General features: G+C 40.3%; 1 protein-coding gene across 6 annotated transcripts in view; it reads right to left on the bottom strand.

The window, feature by feature from the left end:
- Positions 1-15638, bottom strand: part of ADAMTS6 (ADAM metallopeptidase with thrombospondin type 1 motif 6) — a 380566-nt gene that overhangs the window by 88718 nt on the left and 276210 nt on the right. For all 6 annotated transcript variants that reach the window (XM_075932396.1, XM_006117000.4, XM_075932394.1 and 3 more), the window contains 5 exons: positions 13818-13920; positions 7232-7365; positions 3721-3844; positions 3292-3372; positions 37-200 (listed from right to left, as the gene is read on the bottom strand). In XM_075932396.1, the coding sequence (XP_075788511.1) occupies positions 37-200; positions 3292-3372; positions 3721-3844; positions 7232-7365; positions 13818-13920 (606 nt within the window). The remainder of the gene's footprint in view (positions 1-36; positions 201-3291; positions 3373-3720; positions 3845-7231; positions 7366-13817; positions 13921-15638) is intronic.

Here is a 15638-nt window from a genome sequence, read left to right as displayed (position 1 = left end):
TGTTTCAGTTCAGAAAGATATTAATTATAACATTACCATGACTATGAGATTTTCTGAAGTAGGGCCTAAAGCTTCCAAAGATTCAGGTTCCTCTGTTGGCCTCTTGTAATGAAAAGCTGTCCCAGCGACATCAAACTTTCTAGGCCAGTCAATAGTCCAGGCGCCATTAATATAATAGTCATCCTCTTCAGATTTTAAAGCTTAAAAAAAAATACAAACCACCTAAAAATTGGAAGCAGCATTTATAATTCAGAAGTCATTGCAAACTAAACTGTAATGTGATAGAAGTATGCCTACTTTAGCTCTGGATAACTGGTTTCAAAGTAGTTTAAAACCTACTTTTCCTTTGGCAGAATGACTCAAGTGTGATCCATGGAGATCTACAATAGTGAGTATGACTATCATCTCCAGTGGCAGATGTGATCTGCAGAGACTACAGGAATCGGCAAGAACAGATCAAGATAGATCTGAGTGTGCTAGAATTTTCATCAATAGGCCTTGCACTCTGTACTACAGCTGGGGACATGTGAATCTGCTCCATTACAGGCAAATTAGACGTGCCTCTTAAATCTATGAGTTGCAATGTACCCACCAGTAGATCAAAGTCTTGGTACCCCTGCCATTAGGAGTGTGGGCACAATAAAAGTGAGTGTGTGTAAGATCAACGAAGAGCTAGATTGAGTTTCAAAGCTGGTCCCCAACCAGTGCTTACTTCCTTATCCTTTACTTTGTTAATTTACTTTAGAAGCCCGTACCCAGAAGGACATTAATGCTCAAAATCAGAAAAGCCTGCATATCCCAGATAATTTCTCAGTGATTCTGTTCTGAGGTCAGATAGCATGGAAGATAAAAAGGTATTATATCAAAACACAAAAATACATTCAGTCACAATTCATAATTATGGTAATACAGAATATTTACATATTAATAACTGCATGAATATCAAATAACTGAAAATCATTCATATCAGCAAGAAAATAGCAATAAATGCCAATAACTTCATCACACTAGGCAATTTAGAAAACCAAACAGTGATAAGCTATTACTTTTCGAATACAATTTGTTAAGCTACTATTGTCAACAGAGCACATGATGAAAACAGCACTGCGGATAGCATATCTATTTTTGATTGAACAGATTATTGAAATTACCAAAGACTACAATCACTTTTAAAACAGCTTGAAATAAAAAAGGCCATGAGGAAGTGCTGGCCACTGCTTCTCTCTGCTAACATTGTCCAAGAACAGCGAACCATGGCCTCTGGAAGCTGTGGAGGGCACTGCCTGCAGATTGTCAACATAAGCAAAATGTCTCTCGGCCTTCACTCAGATTATCCCAACCAAGGAATCCTTAGTCAGTACTTACTGAGGCAAAACATATATTGATCTTAATAGGGAGAAGATTCAGGATTTGGCTTACAGATTGCAGGAGTGAAGGATAAGATAAATAACCATCATAGGCCAAATTTTGCTCTAATATACCTCAATATAAATCTCGCTCTAGTGACTTCACTGGAGTTAGTCACATGTGTAATAACAGAGTAAGAGAGGAAATGCGTTCTCAAACTTTTACGTATCCCTGAGTTTACTCCAGACCATATATGAAGGGGTACTGAAACCAGGGAAACATGCATGTGAGGAAAGAGTGAGAAGGAATAGGAAGAGATAGTGGTATGTCACCAGGAAAGGGACTAGAATCTGCTCTCAAAGTTCCATTCATTCCCAAATTGTGATGAATTACAATCAAACTCATGAGATACAAGAGAGGATAAGTCATAATGTCGTGCAATACTAAAAGAAGGGAGCAATGCTTCCTGCTACTTACCTATCTTTTAATAACTGTATGAACAATTATTAGACTAAATATTGGTATCAGAATATTGGTCAGAATTTGGCTTTAGCAGAAGCTAATTTTCTAGAGTCCTAATTTTTATCTACTCTAACCTCAAAAGGTCCGATCAGATTAAATTAAGAAAATGGGCCATTTAAACATGAAAAGGGAGTTAAAATACACATTTAAAACTACTCCACAAATGTCTAAGAACTAAAAGAAACCTCTGTGCAAACAATTTTGTAGAGATTTTTAAAATTTGTTTAAAAAATAAAACCAGAAAGTATTTCTGGATTTTAAAACAGATTTGCCAATAAAAATAAAAATGTTTTTGCAATAATTTTTCATTGTTTCAGACGAGGCAATTTTTTTCAAAAGGAATGAGGTTCTGTGCAATTTTACACTTGCAAAATGAATTGCAGTAGCGAAGAAAACTATTTGATCTTTTTTCCGATGTGTACCTTCAGTTGTGAAAGTTAGAGATGCAAGAACCTGGGTTGTACTTAGTTGTAATTTTAGTAATGTGAGTGGAGATTTTACAGATACAAAATTACTCTGAAAATTTGGTTCTTAATATGAAATGCCCGTGCTAGGATAGCCTGTGACCCTCATTCCTCTGCTTGAAATAGGCAGTGTTGCTATACCCATATCAGTCCAATGATATTATAGAATGAAAGTGGGTGAGGTAGACAACCTTTCAAGCTTACATAGAGTTCTGCACCAGGCAGAAGAAGAAGAGCTCTGTATAAGCTCGAAACCACACTCCTACTACTACTCATCACAGATAATCCTTCACAAGCATTTGCATTGCTAGGTATTTGTATTTCTGTGGCTAAGGGCCAACGAAACAGCCTGATCAGTGGATCTGAAGCCTAACTATATAATAGCTTCTAGGGCCATCAGTTCATTAGTCTGCTGAACAACTAACTCACCAGTCTCTTTTAACTGAGAAATGTGTTACCTTGTATGTTTGTGAACTGACTGTTACGTAAACCAGGTAAGAGAAATGTCTAGCCATGCTTGCCCTTTTGTCAGTGAATCAGTTTGGCACTTGTTTGACCCCAAAATAAGAAGAGTACAAGGCAGGCTTAAAGCCACCTTTACATAGAAGAATGCTGACTAGAACTTGGGACTTGAATTCAATTTCCCTGCTCTACTACAGGCTTCCCGTGTAATATTGGATAAGTCACTCTAGCTTTTCTGTGCCTCAGGTTCCCCATCTGTAAAATGGAGATAATAGTATTTCCCCACCTTATAAGAATGCTGTAAAGTTAAGATTAAAGATTGTGGGGTAAGCCAGATACTGTAGTTATAGGGGCATGCAAGTACCTAAAATTGAAGGATAATAATAACCCTGTACCTATCAAAGCTTAGCCAGACCATAGAATTTGCATAGTATTTTCAAAGCACTTTATAAATATTACTAGTTAATTAAGCCCTTGTATTTAAACCAACTCTTACCAATGTAATTCTTTGACATAGCCACTTCTTTTACTTCAATGTGAACAGAACCTCTTGGAATATGAATCACTTCCATGTAGCCTATAATGTAAAGGTAAACCTTATTTATTACTATTACCACCTGTGTAAAACTAGCAATCAATAAATTATGCTTTGGACTCAAATATACCTGAACATTGGTGTTCATGCCAGATAATGGAGAACTCTTTATAGCAAGAATCTAACATATAGCCATGAGTTTCTCTTTTCTATATATTAATGAAGTCCTTCATAGAATGTTTCAGAATTCGCTGATTAACTTACAAGTTGATTGTAAAGTACTAGTATATTATCTTCCATGTTTTGAGCTTTCAATTAGGCTTCGTAAGGGCACAGCAGTCCACCTTCATACACTCCATCACAGGAAATTACCTATATCTGCATACTTACCTCCTCTGGGCAATGAATCATTGAAAAAACCTTCAATAGCTTCACATGTGCTACCATCTCCTCCACACACACGGCATCTGTCTTCCTTTGCATCAGACCCCAAAATATTATCACAACCCACATGCTGTGAACAAATAAGAACAGAATAAATATTACTGTAGGCAGATGGTTTCTTGAGTCATTACCTGAAAATACTGAATATTTTCTCAAGAGATTTCTTCCTATCAGAGATTTAGTTTACCCTTTGCCTACCTCACTTTGAGTAGGCTACATCATAAGATATTTCTGTCTTACCAGAAAAGGATATCAGAAATTATCCTAATTTAGTTCATTGATAATAAATAATTTGGGCTCTTATAGGGCTTTACATAGGGGATGTCAGAGTATTTAACAAAGATTAATGTTAAACACACTTTAAAACAATCATTATTTAATGTCTATACAGTGCCTTCAAATGTTCTAATTTTTCTCTACCTTTGCTTTCTCTACAAACACTTTTTCTGGATATTCCCTGAATGGCTGTTTAAAAGCAAGTTTTTTTTTTTTTTTCTATAAATCTTTATACCTTCTCAGGCCATCTTCTCACATCCCACAGAAAAGTAATGCAGCTAAATTTATGACATCACAATTATTCTAGTAACAACAAACTCATATAAAAGCTTAAATATGTGAGTTCACTGCTCACTCAAGCAGAACAAAAGACTGAGCAGGATGCAGAGAGCTCCTGTATATAATCTAGACGTGATTCTCTCTTGCATACAAGCTCCAGAATTAGATGCACAAAAATATATTTTCTCAATTTAACACCTGTAAATAAGATAACAGGGAAACAACAACTGATAATATTGCAAGAACCTCTGTAAAGAGTGGGGAAGTGAAGGGAGCTATTAAAATCTACAGGTTTATGGGTTTATCTAGAGGGGTTTTCTATGCATAATTTAAGGATTCACCTCAGCCAGAGAATATATGCTGAGAAGGAAGGAGGAATTATTTAAAAACAAAAGACAAACTGAGGAAGAACATTACAGCTTTACACTTCTTCAAATGATTATATAATACAAAGAAGAATCAAATGATCTCCAAAACAGAACATATGGCAGCCAAATGAACAGACTAGCAAAAAAGTAAATCTTCTACTTTTGTTTATTAATAATACAAATGATTACAGAACTTAAAATTTTAGAATGTTTTCAGTGCTATGAAAATGAATATAATCATAACAATTTTAACTTTCTCACTGACTACAAAAAAAGCAAAACAGAGATTTGACTAACATATGTTTCTTTAGGTAGGCCTCTAATGGGAACAAATCTACTTTCTGTTTTTGCTTGTTTACTAAATAATACCTGAACTGTAAGAAACCACAAACATGCAAGCTTTAATTTAGATTTTTCTTGCAATTGTATGAAATATTTTAATTTGGTTTTATCAAATACATTTCCTTGCATTTTAATCCTGCTTGTGTCCTTTTTTTGTGGAATTACAGTAAAACTCCAATGGTCCGGCATCTGACGGTCCGGCACTCCTGATAGTCCGGCACCATCAGGAACCCAGAAGTGCTCCGGGCAGCCGGACCATTGGAGCTGCTCTGCCCCCAGCTTCCCCGATTCAGCCGCTGCTAAAACTGACCAGCGCTGAATCCGGGAAGCAGGGGGCAGAACAGCTGGAGTGCTGCCGGGTAGGTCCAGTAGCGCCGCTCCTTGGCGCTGTGGGACCAACCCAGCAGCCTTCCAGCTGCTCTGCCCCAGGCATCCTGATTCAGCCGCTGCTGAAACTGACCAGGGCTGACTCCGCTCCCCACTACCATCACTTGTGTACAGAATACCTGGCCAGTATTCTGTCACAAGCAACTTCCAGGCTGGTAACTATAACAAATACACAGAACCTGAATGAATGGATGAATGAATGTTTATATGTATAAGGGTTAAGTAGTTAACAACGTTGTTTGCTTCTATCTTTTCTTTATTTTTTTTATTATTATCTTTACAATAAATGTGGCTTTTTGCCTTATCCCCCTCATAAGATCCTGCTTGCTTTTATTTGGTACAACAATAATACCATTTATCCCCAAATGGCCTAAATTCAACAAAAAAAGTAAGCATCTGTTTAACTTTAACTTTTAATGCTTTTAATCAACTGGTTCCTACAAGTTACTGGTCCTTCAACAGATACCAGCGTTTAGGAGAAGCCAAAAGAGACTTAACGAAGGATTCTAATTTAGTCTTACAACAGGGTGACTTGGCCTGGAGGCCTGGGGCCAGCAAACTGATTAATGAAGGAACTGCACCAGATCTTCTGTGCTGTGTTACCAGTCTTGATAGGGCTTGATAGAGGACAGCTGGTTTTCCTTTAAGGGGCAGCAGAAAATTAGGAAGGGTAGGAAGTTAGGAAGCTTTGACAGAGGCTGAAGGAAAAGAGCAAAGACTTCTGCATGGATGACGCTGGAAGCGTGCCTAGCTTTGGGAGGAATGGCTTGAGGGGGACGACTCCCAACCTATGGGGTGAGAGATATGGAATGGGATTGGGCCTAAGGAGCCAGTATATTTATCTGAGGACTGAATAAATTGGATCCTAAGAAGAAGACTGTTAAATACTATACAAAATTACTGCTGATAAATACTAGACCTGGGGTGGGCAAAATAGGTCTTGTGTGCTGGATCCAGCCCACTAAGCCACCAGATCCAGCCCGCAAACCCCCCTTCTGGGATCCTCAGGCATGCAGAAGTCACTGTTTTAAGTGCAAGGCTGCTCCGTGTGCCTCTCTGCTCTGGAGGAAGGGTGAGGCTTTGTGTGATTTCCTGGCCCCCAACCCAATCCTCAGCTCCTATTGGCTGGAAACAACTGGCTAATAGGAATTGACCCCAGCCAATCTCGCAGCTCTTTTTGACCAGAAACAGTCAGGCAGCACAAGCATCTCTCCCCTCATCGAGATGAGAGCCACATGGAGGGAACAGCCTACATTTTCAAGTGGTCTGGGGCTGCAGCAGGTAGGGAACCCAGCCTGTCTTGGGGGTGCTGAAGGGCTGATGTCTGGGAGATGCTTGGGTAAGTGCCTCCCAGCCAGAGCCTGTCTCTGGCACATCAACCCTTCTTGCAGCCCAACTCTCTCCCCTAGGTCATCATCCAAACCCTCTGTAACCTCTGCCCCAGGTCATAACTCCCTCCCAGAGCCTGTATCTCCTCCTATACCCACCCCCCAGGCCAGAATCCTCTCCTGCACCCACACTCCCTCCCTGACCCTACACCTCAATCCCCTGACCCAGGTCACAATCCCCTCCTTCACCCAAACACCATCTCAGACCTCACACCGTATTCTGCACCCCAGTCCCGTACTCCAGGTGCCCTTCTGTACTCAACCTGCATCCTAGACCCCTCACTCCCTTCCCAGAAAAGTGCAGCCCTTGACCACTTTCCAAGGTCCTGGAGTGGCCCCCCACCAAAAATTATTGCCCACCTCTGTACTAGACAATATGAAGTAATTCATAATATAGTGTTTATGAAAACATTCAACCTTGCATTCTCCATTGATACAGATATCCAGCGAATCAGCATTGCACTGAGTTCCATCTATTACTGCAGGGGCACGTTCGGTGTAAAAATTGTAACCTTCAGCCAAGCAGTTTAATGCACATGGTTTAACCCCCCCTAAACAAGCAAAACAAAGAAAAAATTAATGGACAGTTCCTAATAATATAAGAAAATTTAAAACATATACAAAATCAGACTGGAAATGTAGTCTCTTCTCCAATATGAATACTGACAAATTTATTAGCTTTCTTTAATTCTTGCAAGTGACTTCTCTACTTGATTCTTTCTCTCTAAAAAGATTACTTTAACTTATAGCAAAACAACATACAGATGAGCTGAAGTGAAAGATTCTTTGATGATAATACCATCCTAATACCTGCTGAACAATCGAAAATACATAAAGATGTTATTTAAAAGGCACTATGTCTATTGTACTTTCAAGTTTGGAAATATAGTAAAGTTCACAATATGCTTAATAAAATGGGGTATCTCTACACTACAGAGTTATTTCGAAATAAGCTATTTCGAAATAGTTAATTCAAAATAGCTTATTTCAGAATAACACATCTACACACAAAATGCATTTCGAAATAGCATTTTGCTATTTCTAAATAGCACGCCCACACTGAGTGGACGCTGAATCACATTTAAGGCCGGCTGGAACCAGGTCCAGCAGGGCATCAGGTCAGGAGTTACTTTTTGTGGCTGCTGCCTGAGGCTATCTGAGGCCTGTGCTTAAAGGCCCCCGCCCGGACAGCCGGCTCTCAGATTTCCCTGTTTGTTTGCCTACCTCGATGAGGGACAGCAAAGCATTTTGTGTCTGCGTGCTCTGGTTGCCCTCACTCGGGACACCACAACACTCTGCAATGTGGAGCAGGAGCTGCCCCTGGGCACTCAGGTGCTTCTCTTGGACCCGTTGCTGCAAGCCTGGCTGCAGGCTGCCATCTGGGAGGTCCATCGGGGGGCTGTCAGTATCCAGGAGGCCCTGTGGGAGAGCTTCCACCCTGAGGAACACTAAGAACCTCCCTAGTCTGCCTCACTGTGGGCTCGTGCCTCATTCCTCCCTCAGGTACTTCCACTTATCCCCCGCAGCCCCCCTTCCTGATGTAAAATAAAATGTTTTTTCATAAACACAAACTGTCTTTATTTAACAAAACTGGGGTGGGGGGAATGAAACTATGGTGAGACTGGGGAAAGGAGGCAGGAGAGAGGAGGGGGAAACCTGGGAGGAGGGAGCTGGAAGGGGGAAGCAAGGGGAAGAAGGGGGAGGGGAAGCTGAGGGGTGGGAGTCTTGCCGGACCAACTTGATTTTCATGCGAACATGCTCCTAGGTTTGCATGTAGCCTTTGGTGGCCAGGCTGGCAGCTATCCTGCCATAGGAGGCCGCATTACTCCATCTAGTGTAGAGATCATGGACGTTGGGGGCATCCCCCCAAACCTGAATAAGATCCATGATATCTGCCCTGGACCAGGAAGGTGCCTGCCTTCTCCGGGCCCTGAGAGGCTCCTGGGAGCTGGCAGACTGCTCCTGATGGAGGGCTGGCTGCCAGTGGCTTGCTAGCTCATGTTCTGGGGCCACTGGGTCAGGGGCAGTGACTGCTGGCTCTGGGCTGGTAGGCTTGGAGCTGGCACAGGCACTGTGGCCAGAGTCTACCCCTTTAAGGGCTCCGGGGAAGGGGGGAGGGAGAGGAGTGTTCTCGGTTGAGGCTGGAGTGGCCACCTGGGCACCCTGGGAAGGCTGGAGGCCCCCTACTTTGAAATAAGTGTCTACACAGCACTTATTTCTAAACAGCTATTTCGAATTTGGCATTATTCCTCGTGGAATGAAGCTTACCAAATTTGAAATAAGAGCTCTGCTATTTCGAATTTATTTCAAAATAGTGGTTTGGCTGTGTAGACACTAGGAAAGTTATTTCGAAATAAGGGCTGTTATTTCAAAATAACTTTGCTGTGTAGGCATACCCATGAATACTATTTTAGGATGTGGGGTCTGAATTTAAAGTGAATTTAACCTGTCTTCCCTTTTCTTGACTGCTTATAATTCTGCGGGATCAATTATTTTTGTACATTTAAGATGTCTGATTATTTCACTTGTATAATAATTGGATTTCTAGGTGTGCTTCATTACTCAACAAATAACTGTGCCTGGAGGGTGTGATTTTTACAAGCACTTTTGAGAGGTGCTAAGACCCCTTAGCAATTACTGACTTTACTAGGAGGTAAGGAGCATAATTATTTGCAAGCACAACTGTGAGCACAAAAAGTTTATAAGACCTAATTTACAAAAATCATTCTCACACAGGGCACCAAAAGGAATCCCTAAGAGCTATATAATAACAAGGGACTAGACATAGCTCTTGAGCACAGTTTTCCATCTCTGTGGAGTGTGGGTAATGAACAAAATATATAATAAAGATTTTCATTCTTGTTTCTCTATAAGTAGCAATAGTAACATTAATTGGGTCACTTTTAAAAAAAAAATTATGATGGGATAATGAACAGATATATCCTTCTTTGCAGTTTGAAAGCTTACATTCACAGTAGGGATGTAAAAACTGCCCAGAATAGTTAACCAGTTAAATTATTTGTTTAACTAGTTAGCTATTAGCTGTGGGTGCAGGGACTGCTCTGGGCCCCCCCAATGCAGGTGGCAAGGACTGCTACAACTCTGCAGGCTGGAAGCTGCTTTGGCCTCACTGAAGCCAGGATTCTGCCAGCCAAGCTGCCATGGGGGGGGGGGGGGGGCTCTCCGATTAACCAGTTAGTTGGTAAGCATGCTGGTTAACCTTTAGCATCCCTAATTCAGAGTCTTGAACAGGATACAGGCATTCAGGATGTTTTAGATTAAAGGATAGCCCTCCTAACTAGGGCTGTCAAGTTATCACAGTTAACTCATGTGATTAACAACCCCTCCCCCCCATAATTGCAGCTTTAATCACATAGTTAAACAATAGTAGAATATCAACTGAAATTTATTATGAAATATTTTGGATGTTTTCTACATCTTACTATATATTTAGAAATATGCATCTGTCTATCTGTCCATCCATCTGTGAGTCTGTCCAAGAACTCCTAAATGGTAAGAGCTAGGACTACCAAATTTGGTACGTAGCTTCCTCTTATCATAAGTTAAAGCAAAGTATGGGTTTGGTTGTGCCAAGGCAATGGGATGTGCATTTAATTTGATTGTTTCTCATAAAATGGAAAGAGAGGGGTCTGGTAAGAGGCAATTATACTGTAAAATGACCACAGGGGGCAGCAAAGGGCCAGAAATGGGGACTGGGACAGCTATAACCCCATTGTGCCAGCAGGGGGCAGAGGTGGAGAAAGGGACAGCTATCTGCTATACATTTGTCTGTCTGTCTGTCTGACCCCCAGCTGGGAGACATGTAGCTCTCCCCCAGCTGTGACCACTGCAGCTGCAGCTGCAGCAGCCATGGACAGGTGCTTCTCACCTGGCCCCTAGCTGCTGCAGTGAGAAAGGGCGAGGACTATCCTCTATCCTCAGGACAGCCTGAATACTGAATCCCTCATTCCCAGCCCCACTCCAGAATGATGATTTAAATGAAGAAAAACAAAAATTATTTGAGTTAAGGACCCAAGCAACAATGGATAAATCTTCTAGTTTTCAAATATAAAGATTTCAATTACAACACAGAATACAAAGTGATAAACAAAAGAAACAGTATTTTTTTGAATTCACCTCATACAAATACTGTAGAGCAAACTCTTTATCATGAAAGTGCAATTGATAATTGTAGATTTTTTTTGTTACATAACTGTTGTGTTTTTGCTTACAATGTAAACCTTCAGAGCCTACAAGTCCACTCAGTCTTAACTTGTTCGGCCAACCACTAAAACAAACAAATTTATTTATGTTTTACTGGAGATAATGCTGCCAACTTCTTATTTATAATGTCACTTGGAAGGGAAAATATTTGTTCGTGTGGCAATTTTGCCAGAGTGGTAAGGTGCACATGTCAAGTGTGCTAAAATGTTCATATGCCCCTTCATGCTTTGACCACCATTCCAGAGGACATGCTTTGATCCTGATGACACACATTTTGTGTGGGATTTCTAATGATAACTATACCTCTTGACCCAATGTTTAAGAATCTGAAGTGCCATCTTAAAATCTGAGAGGGATGAGTTGTGGAGCTTGCTTTCAGAAGTCTTAAAAGAGCAACGTTCCAATGCAGAAACTATAGAACCCAAATTACCAAAAAAGAAAATCAGCTTTCTGCTGGTGGCATCTGACTTCATTGATGAAAATGCCCATGCATTTGTCCAAACTGCTTATAGAGCAGAACCAGTCATCAGCATGCACATGTGTACTCTAGAATGGTATGAATACAACAGCTTCCATTATCTCCTGCAAATATACAAAATTTTGGTCTGGGGAATAGGCTGAACAAAATGTAGGACTGAGTGGAACTGTAGGCACTAAAGTTTTTTTATTGCTTTCTTTTTTAGGGCAATTATTTTGTACATATAGTTCCACATTTGTAAGTTCAACTTTCATGATAAAAAGATTGAACTACAGTACCTGTATGAGGTGAATTGGAAAATAGTATTTCTTTTGTTTTTTACAGTGCAAATATTTGCAGTCATTTTCGCGATCGGGGCTTTTTTGTGCAAAACAAATCTGAGCTACACTGGCCCTTTTGCGCAAAAGCTAGACGTAGCCAAGCTGAACAAGTTTAAACTAGAAAGAAGATAACAATTTTAACATTGAGGTTAATTAAACATTGGAGCAATTTACTGAAGGTTGTGGTAGGTTATCCATCTCTGGAAAGCATAAAATTGACAGGGGGTATGACTGGATAAAAGAGGTTACTTGTGGAGTTACCGGTAATCATAGAAATTGGGGTAGCCCAGATACTACTTCAATCTGTACCAGTGCTTAACTGATCCATGGACAGCCCCATGATTGGGGATAGTTGGAAAGTTGGCCTAACGCAGTGCTCTCCAACCTTTTAAAGTACAAGATCACTTTTTGAATTTAAGTCAGTCCAGGATTTACCTCAAACCCAAATACCCCTGTTCCCCTGCCTTTGCTCACTCTAGGAAGATGGGGTACAAGGAAGGGAGACAGAGTGACACTGATGACTCCCTGCCTCTGTCTCCCTGCCCTGCACAACAAGCAGGAGGCTCCCAGGGGAAACTCTGAGGCTCAGGGCAGAAGCAACAGGGTAGTGTAGGGAGAGGCAGCTGAAATGCCAGTGCTTGATAGCCTCCCAGCCAAACCAATTGGGATCACCTATCAGAAGCTCTAAGATCTACCGGTAGATCCTGATCTACTGGTTGGTGACCACTGGCCTAAAGTAAGGATCCTTGTTTATTGACTACCAATTCTGTATCTAATCAAAAGAACATCGTTCTCCATCTCTCCCTTTTCTTCTAGGGAGAAACAAAGAGGAAAAGAAAAAAAAAGCCAGGATAGATCCTTGTCTATGGCTGAAGAATAAACAGCATATGTCAGCAGAGAAGAGGATGCATAGCTCATCTTTGCACTCCCTCAATCATGGGGGCACAGTGTGCAGGGTTTGTCCCATGATGGAAATAAGAGCAACTAAAAACTTCTTTAACTCATGTCAGCTGTGAACTGTTCCAAGAAGCTGAAACTGCAGTGCAGACACATCAATGATTATGTTTCTATTGCTACAGCTAACATGTTGAACAGTGTAGGTACCGCAACTCACTGCTCTGAATTTTATTTTAGTAATAGCATCAGGTCTTGAGGATACATTTAGAGGCTTGAAATTAGGTCTCTGGATGTAAAAATTATATGTATATAAAGGTTAGCTTTGAGTAATGTGGGCATTCTCACAATGAAATTAATGTAATTTAGTTGTAAATTATTCTGTTTATCAATTTCATTTTGTAGCATCCACAACACCCAATAAAGATTAAGGACCAGTGTACCAGACACTGTACAAAGGCATAGGAAGAGATATTTCTTGTCCTAAGGAGTTTACCTTTTGTTTGCTCTGATCTCATAAGAGTGATGATAGGCACACAGCTTGTATAAACTAAATCTCTCAAATCTGTCCCAAAATGGGAAAAAAAAATCTGTCACAAATAGCTATGCTGAGCATACTATAGATGATCAGGGAAACAAAACTGTCCTTTTCCACACAATGGAAGTTACCATAGCTTGATGACTGAATAGCTTGTCTCGTATAGGCTCTTATATATGTGCGCTCCAACCAGGACGGTGGAGTTTCAGGTAGGGGAAGTCTATTGAGACTTGTATAGGGTACATCTTACTGCAGTGTCCAAGTATAATAGTGGATCACCCGCCCATTCTCTTCATGCTGCTGCTAAAAAAGCTGACAGGAAAGGGCTTTACATTATGAAGTGGTGCATTTTCATAGCACCCCGTCACACTTTCATGGCTGAACCACACCAGTTCACCATCAATGTGACCCTTCCAATGACATGCCCTTTAATAAATGTTGTATTTTTAATTAGTGGGTTAATTGATGGCTATTGAAAAATCCAAGTTCAAGATTAGTCAGCTGTGTGCGTTTTCAGAGTTCTCAAACCTCTGCCAAGCTACACATTACCTCCAGTGTAGGGCTTCCAGTTATAATACTTTCCCCGGAAGGGCATATTGTCGAAATCTGCACACTGTTTTTCTCGAAAATCACGGGACCCAGAAGGACATGGCTAAAGAAAAATTAAAATAAAAAAATATATTAGACGTTAACATAAATATAAAAAGGACATGGTTATATTACTTATAAATAAAATGGTCCTAAACTACATCATGTTAGCTCACTGCTTTATTTTGTGGCTCTGATTCTGACACTTGCTTTATTGTTTTACAACTGGAATTTGAAGTGAAGTGTCTATTTTATAATCTTAGACAGGCACACAATAACTTAAACAAAGTTAAGTGTTACAAGTTTCCATGTAACTTTACACTCATATCACAGTACAGTTTGCAATCAATCCATCGGGTAGCTCCTTATAAAGACACACAAAGACCAAATGAAGAAATTAAAAACACAATCTTTTGGTGATAGATTCAGGCTCAACAGCCACAGCTGTTCATTTAAGGGATCAAGAAACAGATTTGTAACACCATATTCATTGCTCAACTGCAGTTTGAAGACCTACTATTGTGCAATGACTAGCTTTGAGAAGAACAGTTTAGGTCTAAGAATAAGACTGGACAAAGTTTAGTCCCAATTCTAGGGACCTTCCAAATTTAAATTCGGAATAACTACTTGTCTCACTAACTAACTTCTCACTATTAATTACTGAGCCCAGAAATATATTAAATAGTTTTCTCATCTGGGGTGCTGTTGGTAATGTAGAAGACTGTGTTTTCTCCTAGAAATAAGTATAGGAACAATATAATTCACAGCTATTTCTTAACTTTTTGTCTATGCAAGGTTTAGGTTCAAAATAACAAAGTCAACTAATTGCTAACCTCTGAATTTAACATTGCAAAATGATCTTCTCTGAAATCTATGTAAAGTAGCATAATCTCAAATAAATGATCTTTTACAGTTCTGCAACTACAAGGTAATTTTAATTTTACAGGGCAAAGTTAAAACATTTGAAACAGATTAAGAATATTGTCTTTAAGCAAGAACAGAAGAACTTGATTGATGGAAATTTTTAAACTGTTAATAAACATTGATTTTTATGAGCAGTCTCAGAATTCATTTTTGACATTTTTACTCATCCACCTATATTTCTCAGCCAGTTTGCAGTGTTCAAAAATCTGAGATGATTTCACTGTGAAAGAGGCTATATAAGCAAGTATTGTAAAATTTAGTGCATAATGCAAATATTTGCATAATTATCATAATTCTCAGTATACTGCAGTTCAAGTTCACAGGAAGGCCATAGAATCATGACCTCGAAACTAAGCAAGAAGTTTTCTACAAATTTAAAAATATTTTAAGGACAATAAAATACAGAACATGTGACTGCCCCATAATTTCTGCAGATACCTTTGTAAATTACCCCTCCACCCTTTTCTAATCTTGCCATTACGAAACTCCCACATCTTTGTTTGCAGCAGGCCTCTGCTATTCACTAGAGCAGTGGTTCCCAACCTTTTTTTACCATGGACTGACAAACCCCATCACAAACTTTGGGCAGACCATATGAAAATAATGAATATGCAAACATCCAAATAACATGTTACCTGGCCACTGTGATGGGGCTAACCTGCCCCCACACTGAGCAGGAGGAAGGGGAGCCCGTTTATTGGGTAGAGCACGCCCCTCCCCCACAGCCCTACTGGGCATGCTCGAAGTGCAGCCTCACTATAAAAGACTGCCGGGCTGCTCAGTTGGGGCAGACCGCCGGGGAGGAAGGAGCTCCGGCCCAAGTTGCAGGCCCGCCGCCGGACCTGCCGCCAGATTCAG

This window comes from Pelodiscus sinensis, chromosome 6, assembly GCF_049634645.1.
Source record: "Pelodiscus sinensis isolate JC-2024 chromosome 6, ASM4963464v1, whole genome shotgun sequence".
Classification (NCBI taxonomy): domain Eukaryota; kingdom Metazoa; phylum Chordata; order Testudines; family Trionychidae; genus Pelodiscus; species Pelodiscus sinensis.
This window is presented reverse-complemented; position numbering and strand designations above follow the sequence as displayed.